Genomic DNA, 27,551 nt, shown 5'->3' on the forward strand with positions numbered 1-27,551 from the left:
AGAAATACTATAATTATAATCCTTTCAACAATACTCAATATGGGCAATTTACACCAGGATGTAAAAACGAACAGTTGTCACCTTGTCTGCACAATCCTTTTCTTTGAAAATATATACAAACAGCTTTTCTGCCGCCTCGCGCATTGCCATTGCCACCTCTACCTCTTTGTGGCCCGTCCCAGCTGCCAGAGCCTTTCCCACGCCAATGGCCACCCGAACCGCGGCCACGCATAGGACCACGGAAGTTCCCAGGGCCAGGGAACCCTTCAGGCCCGTTTCCAGGTGGACCAGACATGTTAAAGTCAGGAGGAAACATGTTTGGCTGCATACTAAATCCATCTGGACCCATGCCAGGTGGAAACATAGCATTAGGGCCTCCTACGAACATCTCCGGCCCCATCATCATATTATCAGGGGGAACCATCATGCCCGGTGGCATATTTACCGGCGGAATCGCTCCAGGCGTAAGACCTGCCGGGGGAATTCCACCAGGAATACCATTTGCCATTATGTGAGGAGGCACCCCGTTTTGCCAATCAGCTGGCACCATTCCAGGAGGACCTTGGAATCCAGGCACATTTGGAAATTGTGCAGGCGGAAAGCCGTTTGGAAATTGTGGCATATTTGTGGGAAACATGGCTGGCATATTAATATTATTACTTGATGCTGGAGGGGTGTTGCCTTTAGGCTCAGGCCACGGCATATTTCTAAAATCACTAGTATTATCTTGATTGCCTGTAACATCTTCTAAAGGTATAATGGTTGGTTCAGAATACGTATGAGTTTCGGTATCTGGTTCTAATGCAGAATCAGGTATCATTGACTTATGGAAGTAAAGGGGTTGTAATGTCCCTTTTTGTCGGATAGCCTGAATGTCTTTTTCTTTACTATTTTTTCCGTATTCTACTTGCACTTGCCCTTCTGTATCAATAGGTATTAAAGGTTTCCAACTAGTTCTTTCCTCCATCAAATCGTCTCCACTAAGATTTCTACCCTTTTGGAAAGCTTCTCTTTCGTGAATCCTTTCCAAATGTTTCATATCAGTGAATGTCTTAGTCACATTAACTCTTTCAGTTTCGTCAAGGTCGAAATATTGAATCTCTTCCAGTTCAGAATCAGGCTTCCATTTGATGCTTTTCTTAGGACCCTTTCTCTTATGATAACATAACACACCTTTTAAACCATTGATCGTTAAAGTGTGCGGCGGCGGTTCTGACATGTCGATGGATTCATCAAGTTCTTTATCAGATGAATTTTCTTTATTCTCATTACTATCGGAAAGCCTGTCATTTGTTTTTTCCTTTTCTTCTTCTGTATCCAGAGTGTCCTGATAAAACTTTGGTGGGACAGATTTGCTTTCACTGGTTGGACTTGATATTGAGTTTGGTGTATGAGGTGGAGATCCATCATTTGTAGTGTTTCCGTCTTTTGAACCGCTAGTGCGTCGTTTCCTCTTTTTGGGTTCCTTTTTATTGGTAGCTGATGCATTTAGCGCATCCATGAACATGTCACTCTCCAGTAACAACATAGCTGTAACAAAAGAAAACATTTATTTAGTGTTTTTTTTTCTAAGTAATTAATAAATAAGATAGCTACCTATTGATTAAATAAACATAAACATACATAACTATAAATCGATAATATATAACTTTAGCTCCAGTCGAATAATCATGATAACTTGTAGTGATACAATGTGCCCATCTACTTTTGAAATCTTTGAAACGAGTACCTAAAGGAAAAATTAATGACTTAAATATAAATTAAGAATCAGTCGAGACAGTAGTACCTAGTGTAGCGCCAGTGTTCGCCATCAAATATTTCGGAGCGGCCAAGGTGATCAAAAGTGTCAAAATTATGAACTCTTAATACCTTAATAATAGAGTGCATGTTCTGATATTTTTGACAACCTTGACCGCTCCGAAATATCTGATGGCGACTGTACCAACGGTACACCTAGTGGCGTAATTTATCTGTTTCGCCGTTGACACTGAAAGTTATTAATTAGGTCAAGTTTAAATGATCTACTTCTAGTTTAAATTAGGCTAGTACCTGGGCGTACTAGCTTGGCTTGATGTTTGTAAAACCGAAAAATCGTAATGATTTTTTATCACTAAGACGTGTCAAATTCCAAACATATTAAAAACGCGACCTGAATCGAAACAGAGTAAGTATCTAACTTGAAAAACGATAGGCCTGACAACGACCATAATTGTGTAAGTACATTTGTCACGTTTATCTACTTATTGCTTGTTCAATTCCAGACGAAAGCTCCGAACCAATTCCTATAATGTATTATTTTCATTGACAAAAAGACTAAAGAAGATCAGGGTCTTGAAAGTGAAGAAAAAATGTGATGAATTTTAAATACGAGTGTACCTTATGTTTAAGGTACACTCGTATTTAAAACACCACACGACAAAATTACTACCCTTTAATTTTCACAATTACTCGAAAATGTAATCCGAATGGAAGTTTTGATATTCATATTCATTTATTCAATCAAACAACCCACCAACACACAGATTTACAGTATGTTATTTGAAAAAAATCTGCTTCCATACTTGTACAGTCAAGGGCAAAGATATCGACACGGCCAAAGTTGCAAAAATATGTAGGTCTACACGGCCTAATGTTAAGTGCATAAAGTCGTGTATACATTTTTGCAACTTTGGCCGTGTCGATATCTTTGCCCTTGACTGTACCTACTATTATCTATTCTGTGCTCTATTTCCATAAGATTAGTTTTTCGACACTAAAAAGTTAATCTAATGGAAATAGTTAAGTTACCGAGCACCATGTTACTACAATATTTACAATACCTAAGTACAATACAAATTTTCTTTATTGCACACCACAAATCAGTACAAAAAAAAACACTACATCGTAGGTATCGCACAGATTGAATTGAATAGGTAACGAAAAATAAAATACAATAATGGTAACTGTTGCAAACACGCGTTAATTCAAATTTCGGGAATCGAACCCGCATCTTTAGTCAATAAGCATGTGTTAGTCAGGGCAGAATCAAATAAATAGGCAAAACAAACTACGTTGCTGTTATCGTTACATTGTCTTACGAGATACCCAAGTATTTATAGCACATTTTTATTTGCTAATCTGCTATATATATTCGTGACCAATGGTGTAGGTACACCATTAACCCAATAACCGTCCCAGCCAATTTGCAGTTTAGGCACGAGGTACGGTCAGCAGCAAAAGTATTATTTTGACGAAAAACTAATGGACGTTTATTATTGCCTTTTACGAAGAACAACACGCGCATATACCTCTCCCATATTTAGAGGTAGGTACTTTACTTATCCCGCTAAATGGGTAGGATTTCGTCACTACTTTAAAAAAAACTCGGACCTCAAAATAAATAATTTTCTGAGTGAACTTTATGAACATTACGTCAAGGTTCAATTTTGTTGACATATTGATTTCAGATAAGTACGTGATTTTTTCAAAGTAGTGACGATTTATTACTTTGAAATAGGTAAATTATCAGGTAACTATTATATAGAATTGGCACGGAAATGGCGGTTCCTCTATGTAATGTGTAGTTTTTTGAAATTTTAGAATCGTTTAGCAATTACTGCTACCTGTACCATAATAAAGGAAAAATAAATATCATTCTATACGGAGTAAATAATTATTTACATTTTCACTTTGCAATATATTTATATATGGCACCTACACTTATAGCACCTATATAAATATATCACTACTCACTACGACGCTACTTACTTATTGTAGAATTCCAAAACCAACATATATTTCTAATATAAATAGTTTTTTTATATTTAAAATAAACATGCAGGAAACTATTAGCGGGAGTTAGGCGAGTTTGCTGACTTGCGTAAGTATTTTTTATTACAGCCGCACAGTATTGTGTGTCTGCTGTCGGTACTTTCTTTCTGCATAACGACGTAGGTACTGTAATGCCGTTCTGTGCGACAGTGTTGGTTGTAGTCGTCCAAGAAAAATTATACACCGCTGTTCCCACATATCTAGTGTAAATTTTAGGGCACATTGAACCACAGGCATCTAAGTAATTGATGATTGACCATGATATTTTATGACCTATAAATGACTGAAAATTGAGTACCTTGTTGGGTTGGGTAGCCTTGTTGTTTGCTCCTTTTGATGAAAATAAACTATATACCTAACCACTTCGGTACAAGAATAAATAAGTACCTATAGGTCTACAAGCGTTTCAATCGCTGTTTCCTGTCGCATATATTGAAGAAATGAGAGACCGTAAGCAAGAAAATTTAATGAATTGTAATTGTACGGCATGCACGCACACCATTATACATACCTACTATACTATAATATTATAAATGCGAAAGTGTGTTTGTATGTTTGTGTGTTTGTCCGTCTTCCCGCCCTAACGGAGCGACTTATCGACGTGATTTTTGGCATAGAGATAGTTTATGGGCCCGACAGTGACATAGGCTACTTTTTATCCCGGAAAAATGCAGTTCCCGAGGGAACAGCGCGCGATAACCGAATACCACGCGGGCGGAGCCGCGGGCAAAAGCTAGTAGTTTTATAAAATCTTTCCATTCTACCTGACTCAATTCATCAGTAGGTACTTATAACTTAAAAGCGACAGGAAACAGCGGTTGAAACGCTTGTAGAACTACCCGAATAGGGTACCTTATTCTCTACCTAGAAGGAAAACCTTCTGAACCGATTTAGATTAGGTTGGATAAAACAAATGTATGTTTTTTCCGTTTTTCACGTCGAAACGGAGCGAGGGATCGACGTCATTATTGGCATAGAGATAGTTTATGGGCCTGAGTGACATAGGCTACTTTTTATCCCGGAAAAATGCAGTTTCCGTGGGAACAGCGCGCGATAACCGAATTCCACGCGGACGAAGCCGCGGGCAAAAGCTAGTATTTATATAAACACTCATCACACTCCGTTCAGCCACGTTTGAGAAATGAGTAGTTCTACGATCGTTAGGTAATCAGTCGCTATCAGTGCCACTACCATGAGTTTACAGTGACCGTACTCGATATCGACGGCGTAATTTATTTGTATGGAGAATTGTACAGTACCTTTAGTGTAAGTTTTCGGTTACAAAATACGTTTCGATCGCGTTCGCGTTAAACTCTCAATTTGTATGGAAACACGAACATCGCAAACGTTCCGCTAGAGGCGCGGTTCGTGTTTGCATACAAATTGAGATTTTAACGCGAACGCGATCGAGACGTATTTTGTATCCGAAAACTTACACTAAGGGCACAGCGCCTCTACAATTAATTTACGCCGTCGCTATCGAGTACGGTCACTGTAAACTCATGGTAGTGGTACAGTATGGATATAGGTACGTACGTACCTATTGATGAAATGAGCTACAAATCAAATTTGAAATCGTATTCCAAGGCACATTACGCAATCTTATCTAATTAGTTATCAGAAAATTATAAAATCATAAAATAAGGATTGGTTCATTTCTTCAAATTATGCAACAGGAACAGGAAACTGAAAGCGGGTAAAATATAAAAAATCCAACCGAATCGATAACATCCTTTTTTGAAGTCGGTGAACAAGTAGAACTATGGAAACAGCACCCACAAATAAAACGAATTTTCAGTTAACTCATTTTAGGTCCGCAGTCTGTGTTGCATTGTGGGTAAAAAATAAAATCTAAAAGTTCTACTTGCAAGAAATATCTACGCGTAGAACATGAGATATTTTTACAAATCTAATTAAAACACAATACCTACGCGAGCAATTAGTTACGAATATAAGATACTTAATTATTAGTTACGTACTTAAGGTAGGACTAGGACGTGACCATCGAATAGCCTAGTGCCACTGACCCTAACTATGAAGCTTACCTAACTTGTATTATGAGTAGGTCGTACCCAGTCATCGATGTTATATAATGTATTTTAATTTAAATGCAAGGCAAATAATTGATTAAGATTTTTCTTTACCTACGTAATAGATATATATACCGTGATTTCTCGATTTCCGTTAACTTCGACAGGCAGCTCAGGTAAACTACGTGCTTTTTTTCACGCATTATTTAAGTTCACAGTCATTGTAAAATTGTTAAACTGATTTGAGTGACATTGACGTATTAAGTCCAATTAATAGAATTACATTAAGTCCTAAAAAAGGTAGGGGCTATTTAGCAACCACATGCATTGAATTGGAAATTAAACTTTATTGTTTTGTATAAGTTACAATATCCATTGTAATGAAGTATTGAAAATACTACTCTTTAAAAATATCCTTTGTCAGGTATGTATTCGATAGCTGATTTTGATTCTGTGGTAGTATACTCCAATAAATGGGGCCTTATTAAGGGTTAAGAATACTTCAGTTACGAATTTAGAAAAAGTCCCAAAATGATTTTCAAGCCTATGATTTAGCTTGTAGAGACACTTGACTCGTTTAAGAAATATAGCACTGTAAAGCTTAAAATTTTCCGAACAGATTCATAAATCGAAAAATGACCTTAGCACATCTTTCATGTTTTTGAAAGATCTATTCGGGATACCCAATTTATTTCATTTCAAGATTTTATTTTAAGCCTTTGTCCAGGTGGTTATTAAAATTATACATCGTGAGGAAACCTGCCAACACTTGGCAATTCAATGGTGTGTGTGAAGTTCCCAATCCGCAATGGGCCCGCGTGGAAAGTACGGCCCAAGCCCTCTCATTCGGAGAGGAGGCATGTGCCCAGCAGTGGGCCGTATATAGGCTGGGATGATGATGAAACAGAACAACGTCAACTTTGGTGTCTTATCGAAATTCCCCCACTAAACTATCTAAACATTTACATTTCTGTATTGAAATTTATTCTCATAGGTACATTAGTTTAGGTCGTATTACAATGATAGATACTTAAGTAAAATGTTTAAAATCCTTGAATGTGCCAAATCTGGCAGCTGGAGTTTGTTTACTAGCTATTTACCTAAACCTTTCAAGTATACTAAACTCCCAAATAAAGAAAAAAAAAATACTGATACGCCTTTTGGCTCGGGAATGGATTACCAACATTCAAATGCTACACGACACGGATGAGCGCGGGTTTTCTCGTGATTTTTTCCTTTTCCAATGAGATACCTAATGATAAATTAAAACTTCGTAAGCTAAATAGTAAACACTTGAAAGCCAATTTAATCCTTGTTTATTTTGTACAGAAAAAAATTATCGGCAAAATAATTGCATTTCAGGAGAGACTTTTGAAAAGAGAGATCCTAATCTACTAATAGGTATCTGTTAAAATCGGATTTGCTAATTTTCAAATAAGTATACACACTACTCAAATATACCATCCACCTGCATTAAATTTAATAATAAGCACAGGTGCAGCATTGAGAGCGCGTACAAAGCACAGTACCTACCTATGCAAGGGATTTTTAATCAATTTAATAACCGGTTAGAATATACTTAACAGTTAAAACGCAAGCTCATGTTCATGAATCACAAAAGAGAAAGTATAAAAACTATGGCTAAGTACTTTGCCGTTCGTTGAAATTTTATTCCGTGGTTTAGTTTAGTTACCCACTATGAAGTTTTTTTATTAGACCAATGATTGATTGTGCAGATATAAGAATAAATGTGAGCCAATTAAATAAACTAAACATTTCTTGTATCTTTTCGCCAGAGCATCATTATTCTTATGTATATTAGCATAGCATCATAAAGATCATTTTACTAATAATTGCCAAATAATAAAATCGCACTGTTGTCATGTCATGCAATTGGGAACAGGCAGAGGAGTCAGACGCAGCCCATATTAAAAAAAGTAGCACTTACCGTCGTGCTCTTAGATTGTGAAACTAGTGAAAACTAGTGGTGGCGAGAATGCGAACAAAATTATTTTGTCGTAATTATGATCAGTTATAAGTTTTATATAGTAAATAAGGTCTTTAACTACTGTTGTTTTGTTCACCTTTGCTTAGGTAGTTTTTTTTTATATTGCAAACTTATAGCACAAAACATTTTTAGATAAGTAATTAAAAACGAATCTAGTCACTTGCACTTTAATTAATTCATAGCGACATTAAGTTAATTAACTTACTAATTAAGCATTTTCACTTTTTTCGTTCCACACAAAACAACAGTAGGTACCTAGACGACGTCAACAGTAGGTACCTAGACGACGTACTTTCTAAAAGTTCTTTGAACTCTGCATACCTACCACTAGTGTATAAGGCCTAATGATATAAAGAAATATTTACCTACTTACTGATGACGTAAAATTCTTCTATTTTATACCATTCATCGTATTTCGATCCGCTACCCTTTCACACCAAAAGCCAATAAGGGCGACTGATAAAATAGAAGTACTTACTTTACGCCCATCAAGGCATTTGTTCCCATGGCTTATTTTCATACAAATATTTAATTGTGATATATTCTCTGATGTTATGCATCGGTTTTTTGACTATACAGATAAGAAACTTTCGTTTTTAATATATATAGGTATGTAAAGTACAGATACATAATAGCAAAACTAAATACTTTTATTACGAAAAAACTTTTCAGTAGCACCTAGTTAATAAAATTAGGACCTTACTGTATGACTGATAAGTATATTGTAGACATCTGCATGTTCCCATTAGCAAATGAAGGAGATTCGAAGCACCTTGAACCAGTGCCATGACCATGAATGTTGGAGAGCAAATGAACGAGAAGTTCCCTTGATAAGCTTTCTTGCTAAAACTTAATGTAGAACAAACTATCGAGAGCGGTAGGGTATCAATAAAAGTAGTGTTCACTTGTTTAAGTAATCCTTAACCGGGCCTAATTTTTTACGTCATATGCTCCCTGGAAACCCCAATGTCTGTTTTGTGATTGACATAATGCTGATGTACGTAATATGTACCGAATTAGTACCTACCTACTTAAAAAAAAATGTACCTCTATAAATGAATTTGGGGTTGCTGTAGAGCATCTCTCCAGCAACACCAAAATTAAATTTAAGAAATTCCACATGGATACTTACTTTTTCAGTAAACAAGTGGCCAAAAAAATTGTACCACAGTAATTACTGTTAAATAAGTTGGTTATGGCTAGTTTAAATTACTTAATTGTTGCCAAGACGCGAGCAACTCCATTGCCGCAAACTGCTGGTAGTTAGGTACTTGAAAAAAAAACCGGCCAAGAGCGTGTCTGACACGCCCAAAATAGGGTTCCGTAGCCATTACATATTTTATACGGAATCTTCCAAGTTTAGGGGGGGGGGGGGGGGGAGGACACGCTCGATTTTAATGAAAATTTACACTTTAAAGTTGAATATTTCGCAAACAAATCACTGAATCGAAAAATTGTCTTAGCAAACCCCTAATGGTTTTAAAAGACCTATCCAACGATCAAAGACCCCCACTTTACCCTAAACAACTTTTTTTAAATTTTTTTATTGTACCATTATGTCGGCATAGTTTACATATATATACGTGCAAAATTACAGCTTTCTAGCATTGATAGTCCCTGAGCAAAGCCGCGGACGGACGGACAGACATGGCGAAACTAGGGTTCCGTTTTTGCCATTTTGGCTCCGGAACCCTAAAAACCGGCCAAGAGCGTGTCGGACACGCCCAAGATAGGGTTTCGTAGCCATTAGGATAAAATGAAGTAATACTTTTCTATGAATTTTGTTCGGAATCTTCTAAGTTTAGGTATCTTTTATACCTTAGGCTGCTATTTACTCTTAAACTACTAATAATTCTCCAGCGAACTTCCTTTCCTTCCAAGTTTGATATACTATCACAATGTTTTTTTTTCAGTTTTCAAACCAACGGTTTAGCATTTAAAGGGGGGGGACGCTCGATTCTAATGAAAATTTGCTCTTTAAAGTTGAATATTCCGCGAACAAATGATTGAATGAGAAATAGTCTTCATAACCCCCCCCCCCCCCAAAGATTACCAACGATATCCTACACTATAGGGTTAGAAAAAAAAAAAATCGCCCCCACTTAACGTCTATGGGGGTACCCTAAAAATTTTTGTTACCATTTTGTATAACAGAAGCTTGTCGTAATGACATTTTAACGTCATTCGATGAACATGTTATACACTTATTTACTATGACAAGGTTCCATAAAGGCTCAGAAATCAAATTAGTTGACTGTCTGTACCTATGTAAAGGTGGTTAGGCAAATGGGATGCATTAGGTATAATAATTGCCTCTTATTTTTTTAAGTATGATTTCGGGCACAAGAATCCACGTTAAGACCTAGATGTGTATAACCCCATTATATTGTACAAAGTTTCGTATTAATAATCCGGCACGTTGTTTTTAAGTACCAGAAGTCGGCTGTGATGGAATTCCTCGCGTCCTGGCAACAATTAAGTAATTAAACTAGCCATAACCTACTTATTTAACAGTAATAACCGCAGTAAAATTTTTTTTTGGCCTCTTGTCTACTGTAAAAGTAAGTATCCTGTGGAATTTCTTAAATTTAATTTTGCGCTTGCTGGAGAGATACTCTACTGCAATCCCAAATTCAATTAATTGTACCCTCGATTATATTGAGGTACATTTTTTTTTCAAGTAGGTACTAAATTGGTACATCAGCTTTGACTTAAAAAATCACAAAACAGATAAGTAGTGGGGTTTCCAGGAAGCATGACGTCATTTTATTACCTTATATTATTATGATCTACATAATTAGACTCATAACCTGCTGCATAAATCGACTTTTAAATACATGTGTGTAGGTAACAAAATCTCAGATCCTGGTTAAGAGTTCATTTCGCTCTATCTTATATACCTACTGAGCGACAAAAAATCTGGCCCTCAAATGTATGCAGTAATAGGCAATTTTGAATGCAGATTGGGCCGAATCTTGTGTTGCTGAGTATATTTTAAGCGCCTTGATATCGCTTTGAAATTTAATAGGTAACAATTTGACACCTACCGTAATTTTAACAGATTTATTATTACGTTTTGACTATTACGGAATTGTGGTTTTAAGCAAATAATATATAGCCAGTCAGCAGTTTTTCATACAACTGATAACATTATTATTAATTAAATGATTTATGAAACAGAAGGACGAGAAGTTAGTAAGTAAAGCTAAAGATTATGCATGCATTATTCAACATTTTTATAAGCAATCCTGTGCAATGTCGCCAATGACAATGGTTTTATATATTCTTTTTGCAAATCCTCTGGACTTAGGGTTAGTTTGCAATACTCTTCTCCAACTAAGTTGCAAGCAAGAGAGTAAGTAGGTTCCATAAAAGCGCAGTCAATTATTCTCTTACCTTTAAAATATAAGAGAAAAAGCAAATAAAAAATGTGACAATCACGTATCTATCAATCTTAAGCGTAACACACACAGAGAGCGTGCGCGGGTCGGGTCGTGTCCGACGCGTGAGCCGCGCGGTTCGTTGTATTCACAGAGAGCGGGTCGGGCCCGCAGCGGCTATCAATGTTGCCAATTTATTGATTTTGTCCCTAGAAGTGATGACTTTTGCTTAAATCTTAGCGACCAAGAAAACAAGTTTTGACGACAAAAAATGGTTTATCTGGCGACTTTTAGTACAAATTAAAACAGTTCTAGAACCAATAATGGATACATTTTTTGTCAACTCGACACAGAACCATACACTGCCAACTGCCAAGAGATATATGTGGAAAACGACAAACGCGCTTGCGCACCAAATTCAACAATTTTTTTTTACTTAATTAAAGTTACAATATATACCTTAATTGTTACAATCCCACTAATATTATAAATGCGAAAGTTTGTAAGTCTGTTTGTTCGTTACTTCATCACGTCTAAACCGTTGAACCGACTTAGATGAAATTCGGTATACAGATGGATTGAATCCCGGAGAAGGGCATAGGATTTTATCCCGGAAAATTGTATAGTTCCCGCGGGATAGCGATAAACGAATTCTACGCGAACGGATTCGCGGGTAAAGATATGAATAAAACGGGATTTTTTAGGGGCGTTCTAGTTTTAGGGGTATTTTTGGGGATTTTTGCTTTGTTATATTTGTTTCGTTTTTCTTATATTTCACATTATTTCTTGAATAATAAAATAAGAGTAAAATATTAGGCCTGGGGTAACCCGATCTAGCGAGTTAAATCTATTTGCTAACAATGAGTGATTTTGCGACAAAAAAATAACGGAAGTAATTATTTCTTCCTTCCTGATTTGAGAAGTTAATTTATAATTTTTTAATGCTACCGTTTTTTGAGGAGATTTCTAATGAATTATATATAAATTTAGGGGCGTTTACCTTAAGCTTTAGGGATAAATATTTCTGAGAGTTGGTAACACTGCGCTCGGCCCGCGCTGTTTGTGACGACGGGTGACGAGCGCGGGCAGCGCGGGCCCGCGCACGACCCGTCCCGCGCCCGCCGTCGCGGCGTCGGTGTGAAGGCGTCCATATACCGCCATGTAAATACGCCCGTCGCGGGCCCGCGCACGACCCGCACCCGTACTCTGTGTGTGATGGGCTTTAGGGTTGCCTAACTAACCGTCATTTATTTTAATAACTAGATAGCTGAAATAAATAGTCGGCAAATAAAAAGATATTCGCGTGAAAGGTTGGTTATTTACTAGCATAGAGTTAACGAAATTCTGAAGCCATAGGTACGGATTTGTTACCCTGCGTTAATAGTTTTTTAATGTAGTTTAATATAATGTGATTACTTATTTTTCCTTAATGTGACAAATCACTATGCCACGCAACGACTTACTATCAATGTCCATCATATACTTGTACTTGCGATCACAATTTAATTGTAGTCTTGCTTGACCTGGTCAATCAGAGTGCAGCAATGACCAGTGGCATAGCCGGTTTTTTTTTTAACAAAAGTTAATAACTTTTCTCCCTTCAGCTCCTCTCTTTATTAGCAATAAATTAAGATTACGCGTTATGACCGGAAAAACATTTTAAGCTGCATTTACATATACAGGGTTATTGGCAGATGAATGGACACGTATATATAGGGGAATGGGGCCTTATGCATGCCATGGTCGAGGATAAAAAAATCACTTGGGCACAAAGATTCAAAATCATAAAAACGGAGTATTTTAAAAATAAAAAATCTTTGGGCCCAAAGTGATCTTTTTATTCTCGACCACGTAGCATCATAGCCCCATCTATCCCCTATATACATACGTCCATCCATCTGCCAAACATTCTGTATACATAACAGGAGATACAGGTATGAAATTCAATTACAGAAAAAGTACCGGCGTGTGACGTCACACGCCAGAAGCGCCATCCATACCTGTTGCATGGAGAAAAGCAAGGACAGACTTGTTGAAAAAAAAACCACGGTAAAATTAAACTTTGAAGTGGATTATTGTTTTCTTTGGCTGTGACATTAACTGTGATTTGGATAGGATATGGCAAATTCAGGAGTTGTCAAATATCGCATTAACGCCTATTTAACATTGTGGTAATAATGACGCTAACTAGCGATGTTATTATTGGATTATCAGTATGGTGCTACGTGGTTATTTGTGATGTTTACCAAAAATGTATTGTTTCGAAAAAAAAAGGGTCTCATTTAATTTTACACGAGTCTAACCATGGAGAGTAGCTTCCTGTGCACATAATAGGTATACAATTATGTGCAACAACGGTAGGCATCATAACGCGGCCTATACTCGTACTTTGTCGATGGTACATACATAGAGGTCAGTAATATTTCAAAAGAAATATATAAATAGTTCATAGACCGCGTAATGACGGATTCTTCTATCATCAAATGCGAGAATGTCTCTGTCATCTAAGTAGCTGCATGCCGATTAAGATTTCCTTGGTTTTGTACAACTTAATTGCAACAGAAGAAAAATGTAAGTAGTATACAGTATTGTTTTAAATTGTATAAACATATTTTCTATCGTAGAACTTTTCGCGATGTTCATAAAATTAGGAGTAGTTTTATTCCATCGCTTTGGACCTTTGTCGGACAGCAGTAGATCGCATCTGGAGCACCAGTCGTTCCCAACAGCACTGCAGCGAGTCTTGCACGGAGCCAATGATGGCTTGCTGGGTAAACGTATGCGCCTCACGCTTGTCTTTGAACAAATTCAGGTCAATATTCAACGAAAGAATAGTATTAGTTCACCGTTTATTTGAAATAAATACTTTACAGACAATTGTATCACTTTGGAGCCCTTTAAGTTATACATTATCGACTTACCACTGTTGATATAGTTACTTAAATAATTGTAAACACTTGAAGATATTTTGCTTTGGCACGATTGACAACCTGAAAAAATAAAATATATTAGTAATATATCACCAAATTGACTAGAGTAACGATACTTACGTTTAGGTTTAGGCGGTATCAATTTTATAGCTCCAGGCTTTTCAACAGGCTCCACTTTCGGCTTTTTCTCAGGTGGAGGTTCATTGTGTACAGGAGATGGCCTTTTCGGTATAGATACTGTAGGTGGTAAAGTTGGAAGTGGTTTTTTATTCAATAATGAAGCACGCGAAGGTGGAGGTTTGACTTCTTCTTCCAAGCCATGCTTCCTGAATTTAGAATTAAAAGTTTTAACAGTCTTAGGTTTAGGTTCATCAGGCTTTCTAACTTCAATTGATATTGATGGTTTTTCCTTTTTAACATCACTCAATTTAGGTATTTTTCCTAGTTTATGAATTGATGGCGGGCCTGATTTTTCAGCAGATGTTTCAGAAGTCTCTTTCTTCTTTTCATCTTTTATCTTATCCTTACTCCTACTCTTGTCCGATGACGATTTATTACTACGATCTTCTTTTGATTTATTACTAGAAGAGCTAGATTTGTCGCTAGAAGACCTCCTGCTACTATCACTCTTAGATTTTGAACTATGTGAAGAATGTTTACTTTTATCTCTAGAGCTCTCTTTACTGCTATGGCGATGAGAACTGTCGGATTTACTACTCTTGTGTTTATCATTTGATGAAAGAGATTTACTGGAATGTTTGGATGAACTTGATTTAGAACTACTATTATCATGAGACTTTTCTTTAGATTTGCTTTTATGTTTATCTTTAGATTTATCTGAAACTTTATTATCGGTCTCATCAACTTGTGAAAGTATTTGCTTTCCATCTTTCAATGTTATTTTTAGCACAGGCAATGTGTCTGGTTCCTTGTCTAACTCTTCTTTAGGTTCGTCTTCAATTCCATTACAGTCTTCCTTTTGTATTAAATGATCAGAAGATATTTCTGGCTGTATAAGATCTGATTTGGTATCGTGCTCATTAAAACTTTGATCTACATTTTCAAAATCTGGAACTTCGTGTTTTACAGAAGATTCAGAAGTTATTTCTTTTTGAGCGTCAATAATAATTTGAGGTATATCCGTCGATTGTACAGGCACGACATGTTCACCTTTAACAGTTTTAAGCCACTGCTCTACTAGTTTTGAAGCCAGCGCTCTTATAGCTAAAACAAAGAAATAAAATCTTAAAACACTCCATGACAACACTTAAAAAACAAGCACAAATAATAGTAAATATAAATTGAGTCAAAAGTGGCGAATATTATGTATGTACTATGATTAAATTACTTACCAAATTGATTACCATCCTTTGATAATTCTTTGACCAGCTTCGGACAGTTATTTGTTTTCAAATGTTCTATGTCTACAGGACATAACAGCAATAGTTCCAAAAGTTCTCGTACTAGTGGCCAATTTTTGGCGACAATGCTTTCTGTCAACCACATATGCACAAGTCGCCAGCCCCCAGATCCCATAAACAGGCCTAATAACTCAGTTTCTGTGCATTTTAATATCTGAATATAAATGCACTTTGACACCAACTTTTTCGAAAATTTTGTCATTAAACTGAAAGAAAAAATAAATAAATTAGTATACACAAAAGTTACGTTTATTGAGTTATCAGTTACACAGTTATCCGTTTATCATATTTAAATAAACGATTCAAATTATTTGTCCCGTTGCAATTCATGTAATAAGTTAGGAGACAGAATTGCACTGACACAGGCACTACTTAAACCTTAATAAGGGATAAAAATATTTCAAATAACTAGTTAATAATTTTATTGAATCAGACGTTACATTGCGAAAGTCCATATCAATGAACTAAAAAAATTGGTTCATTAACTAGTTCCTGACAACCATTTCTCGAATATTTAGTGACGACGTGGTGGTTACTTCAACCACTTCGTACTTCAGTATCAGAGTAATGAAATTTGCTTCTGCACAATCAAGGTCTTACTCAAAAAGTTTGCCGTCATCAATAAATCAACTATAAGCATCACGCTAGTTATTAGCTTGAGCTTTAATAATACAGGGTGAAATCTAGGACGTAATACAAAATTAGTGTTTCGTGCTCAGTTAATGCTGGGTAATATAGTGGGTCCTAGATTTCACCCTGTATATCCAAACATTTATTAGGTAGTGAGTGATGCATAATAAATATTATTTATTATATAGATAAATATGTGTGCACAGATCAGGTTATGTAGCACCCCTGATATTTTGAATAGTGATTCCCTACAGTTAATCCTAAGTATAAAACAGTTTTACAGTTAGTAAAATATAGAACTAATCGTGTAACTATTAAATTCCACTTAGGCACTAACTCTGGCAAGGATTAAAACTTATTAGAACTTACTTGGCAAGTCTTTGGACTTCGTCTCTGCTTTTAATGCCACCATTAGGAGACAGAAGAACACTTAGGCAATTCAGTAACTGGATCGGGTCGATACGTGGCTGCAAACAAAAAACACTGTTTAAATAGAATGAAATGAAATTTTAAATACATAATTTTGATACTTTTAACCTCTTTACCGCCACAAAACAAACGAAGTGACGTGCTCTGTGCAGCCACAGAAAAACTAGCGACAAATCAACTTGATTTTTAATTCCATTCCAGAAGGATTAATTTTATTTTGAGTTGAATGTTGGTCATGAATAGATGACCGTGGCGCGTGAGGCATTCCATTGGCCGTCACGACTAGTTGACTGGCGGTGAAGAAGTTAATACAGCAATAATTTTGAAAAGTAAACGAAGATGACCAATAAAAAATGCTTTATGGACGTTGTTATGTATGATACAATGTAGTTTCATTTCGTATTCTGATTAGGCCTTTTTATAACTATCGCAGCGCAACTCGAATAGGAGTTTTAGTTACGAGAGGTTGTAAATAATAAAAGGAAAATAGATTTTGAACACGATTTTGCATGGTTGAGGTTATTTATATAATAGTACTCTTAAAAAAATCACGCAATTATTCAATTGAGTGCAATGAAATCATTGAAGTCAATCAAGACTAGAGTACGTGATCGTAAAAAAAAAACAGTCGACTATTATATCTTTATAACCAGAAAATATATTTAAAAAAAATGCAAATAAACAATTCACTAATCGTATATCTCTGAACGAGGAATTCCTCTATTTATTTATTTTCGGGATCTCGGAAACGACTAAAGAGTTCTATGAAATTTGATATGTAGGGGTTTTCGGGGACCTAGATTGGTCTCACCTCTGGGGAAACTCGTATCTTCGAGTTTTAGCCCGGTCGCTCAGGTATTTACACATTATAATTAGTGCAAATAGAGTCAATCACCTTATCGATATGCAAATAAATTTGATAATGGTTAAAAATATACTTTTTCATCACACTTGCTCGTAAACAGTGTCGTAACATGCAGGCTACCTTGGTTGCAACCCCCCAAATAAAACCCTCGACCTTTTAATGTGCTTGTCATGAAACCTGTGGTCATTGCGCGTACAAATTTTCATGGCATGAAGCCCAAGGTCGGTAAATGAGTTTGTTACTGCATGGCGTGCTGCTGCTCCGTGCGCGCGCTGCACACGCACGCCATGCACATGCTGCGGATTGCCAAGAGCGCAATCAGCGGTATCGGCAATTTTTGATAAAATATTAGTTTTTCTTTTACAAATATACAATTTTACTCGCAAATGTGATGAAAAACATTGTATGTCGCACGGGCGGTACTAGAATTACGAACATCGACTCATTTAAGCCCCTCAGTCTTCGACTTCGGGCTTCTAATAGACTCGTAATTCCTCATTTACTGCCCTTAAGACACAATGTACTATAAAGGCTTGCTTTGAAGAAACGTACTATACACAATTTTTACAAGCTTTTATTTTTAACTTGGCCTGTTCGGTACTATACACAAATTTACTATACACAGCTTTTATTTTTAACTTGGCCTGTTCGTTTATTTATTTATTTGGGTCAAATCTTGGAAGCAAAATTTGACCCACTTGTAGTGCTTGAATTGACTTGTAAATTGGTATACTAATGTAAATCACGTGACAAAACAATAATTTGGCAGTGACGTCCTGGTAGTCCAGTCAAGATAGTCGCCGCAGGGCGGAACTCCTCAATGGTTAATAACATCGACTTATAATTTAGTTCGGAAATGTAGTTTGAATGACAGTGCAAGTACAGTCAGCGAAAAAAGCTTTTATTAAAAATGACATTTTTAACAAAAATAAATAGAGTATTTTCATCGCTTAGTTTTTTTTTTACTCACCAAAAAGCTTTCAATTTCAGGATTAAATAAAATAAAACACAGGAATTTTCTCACTCGTGAATCCAATTATGGTTAGGTAAGGTATTTAAATACCAGTAAAGTATCGTACTAACAAAAATGTACAGGTACCGCCGATACCGATCTTACCCAGGGTAACCTTACGGGTATTTGAATATACCGGTATTTCAAGCAATGATAGCCATCCATCATCAATTTATTTGCATATCAATAAGGTAGGTACTAAACCATTGTTAAGCTTGTTTTGAAACTAAATGTACATAGGTACATAGCTTCATTCTACAGTTATTGTGTTATGTACCCAAATGCTAAGAGACTATCCTAAATTACGACCAAAATTTGGGGGAGATCTAGTGTTTTAACACAAAATACTAGTGTTACCCACAACTTCCACTGTGTTCCCCAATTTCACATTACTGTTATATATTATTATTTTTACATTAACAGTAGCCTATGTTATTTTAGAAGTGCTACTTTCTATAAGTGAAAGAAACCGAAAAAAGTAGTTCCTGTGATTATTCTTACTTACAATCAAACAAACATAAAAGTTCACACTTTGTTATATCAACAGTGTAAGTGTTGATTTGCGACAGAAAATGGTGTGGTAAAAAAATCAAAAACTAGCGTAATCTTTTTTTGATGGATCCTAAGCCAGGATGTAAGCATATTTAATTTTTTCTGAAGAACACAAAATATTTTGAGAAAAAAAAGAACATTGTATCTAAGCTAGTAATATAAACATACTAGCTTTTGCCCGCGGCTCCGTCCGCGTGGTATTCGGTTATCGCGCGCTGTTCCCTCGGGAACTGTGCATTTTTCCGGGATAAAAAGTAGCTTATGTCACTCTCGGGCCCATAAACTATCTCTATGCCAAAAATCACGTCAATCCGTCGCTCCGTTACGGCGGGAAAGACGGACAAACACACAAACACTTTCGCATTTATAATATTAGTAAGTAAGTATATGGATAATCATAATAAGAATGCTACCCACAGTCCCTCACGTGTAAAAACTAGTCTACCACATGCAATAAACTCAGTCGGATTAAGCCAATGCGGGGCCTGTAGCAAATTTTATCATGGGCCCCTTGATTTTCTTCAAGTTTATAGTAAAGTAAAATAGATACCATCTCTTTCTTTTGCGGCGATTTCGTGTTGGTTTTGTGGTGGCAGTACTTAGTGATTTAAAAAAAAAATGCTTCCATCTAAATTGACCTTTTTTACGATCAGAAATCATTGGTCCGCGGGCCCCTAGACGCGAGGGGCCCGTAGCATTTGCTACTCTTGCTACGTGGCTAATCCGCCACTGAATAAACTCCGAGCAAAGAGCATCACAGTATCATAGTAAAAGAGAACAAGTAGGTTCACTACGAACAAAAGTACACGCGCGGCTTAAATGTGTGCGCGCCGGCTGGCGCCGGTACGCACGCACCCGCCGCACGCACACACTGATAATTTAAGGAGGATTAAGTTTTCTTGTCAAGGCTGCGCTGCCGTCGGTGACTTGTTGAGTTTAGTACCTTCGTTTATTAATTAAAATATAGTTTTTTGGAAATTTACTTCTGAAACATAGGTAAAATAATCAAAAGTGGTGTGCGACAGATTATTTCTACCATGATAAGCAAACTCAAAGAAAAACAGCAGAAAGGGGAAGCCTTGTTCAAACAGAAAAAAAAATGTTTAGTTGCGGTGACCGAAGTTGTAGTTTAGTAGGCATGGCAAAATATTTTGATACTAATATCCCTTTCAGAACTGGGCAATACAATTGTAGTTCTTAAGATTCACTCGACACGTTTTTCTCGAAAATATTCGTATTAACCTTTTTATGTTCAACATATAGTTTTAAATTATTAGTTATTTTCCAATAGGCATGCGATAGACAGAGAAGCTTCTGTACTTGTACTATTACTTATTCAGTGGTGATACCATCTGCATTTTTTTTTATTTGACGCGTTTTTGCAGGTTCATCTTTCATTAGCCAGACTATAAATGTATGAGTATGACGTAGAGTAGTACAAACAAAGGCCGTCTTAGACCGTGAAAAGAAGGCCTACCGTAGCATGTGAAAGCGTCCCTAAGAACAAATAGTATTCCGACCATGTGAAGGCTGCGTCTTGAGATCGATCAGACACTCATTAAGATTGCCCCACATATTAAAATTTGTATCTGCAACGCTAGATTGATTTTGGTCCCCATAAAAACAGCAAATTTCATCCAAATCGTCCAATTTCCGAGATGTCAGTACATGTACATACACAATAGAGACGATACAAATAACATTACAATTATGATAAAGCAAGGTAAATTAGTGGAAATGCAAAGAACACAGAACGAATTCGAAAGTTTCAATATGGACTACGACAGTAAGGACGTAATTTTTTTTTGTACAGGTAGAGAGAGAGAGTTTCGTTCCTTTCTACGCAGCTAGCGCGCAGGATGCAAGCAAGCTACACACATTACGAAACTGACCCTAATATCTTTAGGTTACTACAATTTCATACTAATTTTGTTACCGTACGTACACACATATGGCAATTACACGAGGGTTTGAATCAGATCATCACGTCGTAGTGTTGTTAATTGCGGGTCGACAATTACAAGTCGTACTTGATCCGCATCGCACCCCATAAGTTTTTTGTCAGTCTTTTCTCCGAGAGTTGTGGAAAGTGGTAAGACAAGCACAATCCGAAATGGTGACCTTTATTTTATTAGTAAACCGATATTGCAATACTTGTAATAATATATTGGATGTCTTGTAGTTGTTTCATCAATCATCTAAACGGCATCTTAATCACTAACACGGTATGATATGGTCAAAAGGGTCCTATCGTAGGTGCGTAAAATACCATGTTCCCAAAACACCACATTTTTCAAAAAACTCCGTTACCTTTTTATTATATTCCCCCATTATATAGGTAGTGAGTGCCACGAGAGTTGAAGTGAATGATTATTAGGCTCACTGAATGAGTAAATGCCAAAATTCCGCTATCATTACATGACATGTTCTTTCAAGAACAAGAACAGTTCTTGCGTGCGTAAACTTAACTCTGGTGGCACTACGTTACCTGATGTCCAAAATAGACACTAGACTAGACCAAAAAAATCTTCCTTGAGTAATCAATCTTCGAGCGAGCGCGTAACGATATATCTGCGAGCGCGCAACGATGTCGCTGCGAGCGCACAGCGAGTTAGCAACGTGTAGCGCCGAAGACGCCCTATTATTATTGTACGAGAGTCTACAATATGGCGTTTTTGGCGCTATAAACAGCTAGCACTCGCAGCGACATCGTTGCGCGCTGGCGGCGATACTTACACGTAGTTTTTATTTATTTATTTGGCTATGTCTATAGATTGAGCCAGCGTCAGGTCGATTTAGTATGTAAAAAAAAAACAGGAACGACGAAGAAAAACATTTTTACAAAGGAAATCGGTTGCTATTCCTGTGAAGAGATACGGAAATAAAAAAAAACTATATCAAAACAGGAGAAAAAGGGATGGTTAGTCAGCAAAGTAATAAAGTTGTTCTTTGCAAGATACATTGACGTGAGAATGTTAGTAACAGAATAGTCAATAAAAAAAAATGAATTATAAAAAATTCATATTTATCTATAATTTTAGTTACTTCAAAGCAGACCTAATGCAATAAATATGTCTTTTTCCTTTGATTGCAAAGTGCCACGAGAGTGAAGTAAATGTTTACGCACACAGCTACAAAAAGAACTCATTGCAAGAAAGGAGAATGAATGAAATGAATAAGTAAATGTCAAAATCCTGCTGTCATTAGTCATTATACGTTATGCCAATCCAATTTATAGAAAGTGTAAACAAATCGAATTCATCAAAATTCTTGTATAAACACTCACATGGATCGAATCAATAACACATTTATCTATAATTCGAGTCATTTAACTAGACGTCTAATCACTTTTTTCAGCAAAATTCACGTAATTTCAATATTTAATTTTCATTTGAAAAATCTTCGTCGAAATCTGACGTTATTTCTTGAATGAAACTCGTGTATAATCTGTAGTAGCATAGACTAGCGTAGAGATGGTAGAAAATTTTACATTTTTAAAATCCATTATTACTCTTCACCTTAAAAAAAAATAGTTACTGCTTTTATAATTGAATAAACAGTCTTTGGAATTAAATCAAGTATTGTAAATAATAAAAAAGACAAAAATACTTCGATCTTTTTAATTAATAAATTAATCGATTTACTGCACAGATTAATTACTTTGCAATAGGCTCTAGGTTTTCATATCATCAAATGTCTGTGGTCGGGTTAATGGCGTCTTTGTTTACCCTTTCCATAAATTGGATTTACATAAACCATACACGAAATTAAGTTACTATGTGTGCATAAATAAATCTACTGTGTGTGCGTAAATCTGCACTAATCCCCTATAAATGATAACTGGCCCCAGTTAATTTTATTTCACAATAGGGAATCTGCATAGCTTACAAATGTTCTCCTAAAGGACGCTGTTATGCAAATGAGTCAACCCTGATCAAGTCTGCAATACAATGTCAACCCAATGAAAATAATTTTACAGTTGACATTGTATCGCAAAATGACAGTGGGTTGACTCAGTATTGCCATAGTAAAGTAAAAGAGAACAAGTATGCATATTCCGACCCTAAGACCCCGTACGCACTATGCGGCTAACCGCGCGATTTTAGCGTGCCGTCTCTCTTCAATATATCGCTTGAGAAAGAGACGGCACGCTAAAACCGAGCGGTTAGCCGCATAGTGCGTACGGGGTCTACCCTCCTTAAATTATCAGTGTGTGCGTGTGGCGGGTGCGTGCGTACCGGAGCCAGCCGCGCGTGTACTTTTGTTCGTAGTGAACCAACTTGTTCTCTTTTACTATGGTACATTGCAAAACAGCGACCATTATAAAGCCCCATACTATGCGAGAACTCGCATGAAAATTTCACTATATTGCGTTATTTGTTTTATTAACTGAATACATTGTCCCTTATTTATATTCTACTTTTTCTAAGATGATTCAAATGACACATGATGATAATGTAACTTTGTGAGGCGGTAACTATTTTTTCATTTTTACCGATAGATATAATGCTTGAAAAAATGAAATCGCATTAAAACTGCTGATTGTTCGGATATGTGAACTAAAATTTGCTAACAAATTGTTAAGTTACTGCGTAGGCTAGGCACTGTTATATTAAATTACTTTTTTTAATGAACGCCCTTACAATGTTAATTCAATAGGCCGCAATTGCTATAGGGCAGGGTTTCTCAAACTTATGGCTCCAGGTACCCCTGATAAAGTTTCTAGACGACAGCGAACCCCTGACCCCTGACCCCTACCTCCGTCAGTTTGGCATCTATCATTTGAATCATGTTAAAACAAATGATATGGCATTAAAATAATCAATATCAGTTGAAAGATATTGAAGAAGATATAATGTAATGAATGACATAAGTACCAACATACCGATTGAAATTGTAAAAAAATTTAAACTTCATATTTTTTTTAATAATGGGCGGTTAAGTAAGAGATACTAATATTATAAATGCGAATGGGTTTTTGTATGTTTGTCTGTCTTTCACGTCGAAACGGAGCGACGGATCGACGTGATTTTTGGCATAGAGATAGTTTAATGGGTCAGAGAGTGACATAGGCTACTTTTTATCCCGGAAATATGAACAGTTACCGAGGGAACAGCGCGCGATAACCGAAATCCACGCGGGCGAAGCCGCGGGCACAAGCTAGTAAATCTATACAATCATTGCGTCAAATATATGTATAGGTACATACATCAATCTAATTATGGTTAGCGAATAGGTACAGTCGAGGGCAAAGATATCGACACGGCCAAAACTGCAAAAATATGTACCTATACGCGGCCTTAATGTTAAATGCATAAAAAAGTCGTGTAGGTATACATATTTTTAAAACTTTGGCCGTGTCGATATATCTTTGCACTTGACTGTACTATGCGGCCGGGCCGGCGCAATTGTGATGTCCCAATTTTTGACAATCCCTACTAATATTATAAATGCTAAAGTAACTCTGTCTGTCTGTCTGTCTGTCTGTCTGTTACGCTTTCACGTCGAAACCACTGAACCGATTTTGATGAAATTTGGTATATAGATATTTTGAACCCCAAGGATCAACATAGGATACCTTTTATTCCGGTACAGGGCGCCACCGCGCGATAACCTAGATCCGCGCAGACGAAGTCGCGGGCTTAAGCTAGTGTATAATAAATCGAAAACCGTTTGGAGAAATAGGCTTTGTAAAGCGTTTTCAAAAATCAGATTACAAAAATGTGATAAACTGAATTAAATAAACAAAATTTAAGTAATGGCCCTCATTTGACCCCTGCAGTGTCCCGTCACAAAGGCAGTTATAAAGCAGGTCTACACTCTAAAGCAAATTGACAGTTTGACCTGTTGCTGTCCTGCTTATAATGAGTGACAAAGATAGAACTATAATCTCATGATGCGCACCCGGCCTTAAACAGTTGTCATTTATCGTAAAGTCCGAAATGTATACGAGTATTTCCAATGTATTTTTACAAATTAAATTATTAAATTAAAAAGCCGAATAGAATTAGAAGCCGTGGTGGCCTAGTGGTTCGACCTATCGCCTCTCAAGCAGAGGGTCGTGGGTTCGAATTCGAACCCCGGCTCGCACCTCGAGTCTCAGAGTTTTTCGAAATTCATGTGCGGAATTACATTTGAAATTTACCACGAGCTTTGCGGTGAAGGAAAACATCGTGAGGAAACCTGCACAAACCTGCGAAGCGATTTAATGGTGCGTGCGAAGTTCCCAATACGCACTAGGCCCGCGTGGGAACTATGGCCCAAGCCCTCTTGTTCTGAGAGGAGGCCCAGCAGTGGGACGCATATAGGCTGGGATGAAATTATGAAATTACTACGTTACAAGTAAATACAAAAGAATTTAAACATCAGATTTGAATAAAAAAATATCTTTACTATCACACCATTAAATAAACATAGGAATAATCGAAGCTAAAAGGAGAAATAAACACTATTTGTCATGGTTCATTTAGCACCTTAAGCCGTGCTTGAATTATTGTCAAATTGTAATGCCACAGATTATGTTATGTACGACCTGAATTTTTCTAGGCAATGGAACCTGGCTGTCTCACTTTGACATCATCCACCGTATTTCGTAAAAAAAATATAAAAAATTAAATACTTATCCAAATTCAAAATCAATGAAAAAGGTATCTAAATATATATCGTATTCTTTACAAAAATAAAATAAAAACTACAGGTTTTTTTTGATGCATCCCAAACGTAAAAAAAAAAATACGGGACATCAAGCTTGCAAAAAGATGGTGTTACATTTCACGTGAAAGTAAATTGTTCAGAGAAGATCAGAGAACTTCAGAGAAGAGATATTAACTATTAGAGATAACGAGTAACGTAATAAAGGAAGGCGTGGTTTCTGTTAGGTAGGTACCTACCTTTCGATGCGGACAAAGAAACTCCCTTTTTGATATACATATATTAAAAAGCATAAGACACTGCAAATCAAAAAGGGGCTCAGGGCAGTCGTGAAATTTAAGTCCAAAGTCCATACATAACAGAATTACCTCGACGTGTACAAGCCCAATGAGCCCAATCAAGATGGCGGACGGCTAACGAATTGTTGCGCAGTACGTTATTTCTTTGTTGCTATTATTTATGTATATTAAGTAAAATTAGATATAACTTACCATGATGACTCAGTTAATTATATAGGTACTTCAGTTACTTAAAACAGCAAAACAGCATCACAAATGTGCCACGCCTTGTTCAGCATAGGCAACATGGCGGCCCATTTCGTAAGATTGTAGGATCGTTTTACTCTTATGCACAGAATATAACCACAATTTGCAAGTCCATATAGTTCCATAAGCCTAACTTTAAATAATCACTATAGCAATAACTAAATGTCTCTGGACAGATTTCACAAGCGTGAAAGTTTATACTATTACGTAATCCTATCCAATATCAATGTACAAATACTTCCTCTTAACTATGTAACTATGAAAGTATACAGTATTCTTATTATTTTCTGAACAAAATATATTAAATGCACGTAAAATAATATTCTGAATCAGTAGGTTGGCAAAAAAGATTTTTTAGGTCGAGTAAGCCAGTGACGACGTTCGGTCCGTCCGGGTGCACGGCTGACGAACGAGAACGAATCGATCGAATGACGTTAACGAAGCCCCCTCCCCACCGGATGAACGAACGAACTGACAGAAAGTAAGAAGCCGCTAAGCTAAAGCCAATTGCACACAGAATGAAAAACATGACTTAATTTATGTGATTGATTGATGACTTGTATGTAATTATTTGATTTGAATGATTTATATATGTAAGTCGACATTCTTATATCAAAGTGCACGAAACTTAAACTTGGACAACGCGTTGGATTTTGGGACCATCGCCAGTTGAGACATTGTGATGTGATGTTAGAGTTTTTAAAGCATTTTTGTGTGAAAGACACCCATGTAAAGTAATAGTCGGATTTCATTATTTACCTACTATGATGAAACACCATGGTAATTATCCAAATAAATTAAACTTCAATTTAAACAATAATAATGATAATAAAAATGTACAATGAACGTGTGTTTGGCCATTATTACATATTTGTGACTGATATATTTTTATCTATAAAATTTGGTGCCAATATCGTGTTAATTTGCCGCCATTTCATGATACCACGAATACCACAATCCGCGAGTCCTAAATTATTCCACCCGGACCGCGGACGCAGAACGCATCTCCTATGTGACTTGACCCTTAGCTGTTCTTATTTTGTTGGAGTATCTGTGCTGTATAATAATCATTCATTCAAGTTTCCTAAATATTCATTCTACAACTAAAGTCCGAATTGGAAATAGGTTTTTTAATATGCAAATAACATAACTGCGTAAATATCGACTTCTTGTATCTTTATTTGTATTTGCTGCATATTATTTAACTATTTAAGACTTTAAAAAAAAATGTAAGTTCGATGTACAGCTTACGGGGGAAAATTTACAAGTGTCCAGATTTAAGCGATAA

General features: G+C 36.4%; 1 protein-coding gene across 1 annotated transcript; it reads right to left on the bottom strand.

The window, feature by feature from the left end:
* PNUTS (Phosphatase 1 nuclear targeting subunit) lies at positions 1-26,693 on the bottom strand. Its single transcript, XM_074085519.1, has 5 exons — positions 26,210-26,693; positions 16,579-16,676; positions 15,511-15,785; positions 14,279-15,382; positions 1-1,530 (listed from the first exon to the last, which is right to left on the bottom strand). Exons 1-5 carry the CDS (start codon positions 26,210-26,212, stop codon positions 35-37), a joined length of 2,976 nt encoding a protein of 991 aa, XP_073941620.1. The 5' UTR covers positions 26,213-26,693; the 3' UTR covers positions 1-34.
* Between the last annotated feature and the right edge of the window lie 858 nt (positions 26,694-27,551).

The sequence above is a fragment of the Choristoneura fumiferana genome, chromosome 3, assembly GCF_025370935.1.
Source record: "Choristoneura fumiferana chromosome 3, NRCan_CFum_1, whole genome shotgun sequence".
Classification (NCBI taxonomy): Eukaryota; Metazoa; Arthropoda; class Insecta; order Lepidoptera; family Tortricidae; genus Choristoneura; species Choristoneura fumiferana.

Bases quoted from the DNA above. Each gene is read 5' to 3' on its own strand.
- PNUTS (XM_074085519.1), bottom strand. The intron at 15,383-15,510 runs GTAAGTAATTTA...TCTTTGTTTTAG, and splicing joins AAAGGATGGTAATCAATTTG to CTATAAGAGCGCTGGCTTCA. The intron at 1,531-14,278 runs GTAAGTATCGTT...CTTTTGTTACAG, and splicing joins GATACCGCCTAAACCTAAAC to CTATGTTGTTACTGGAGAGT.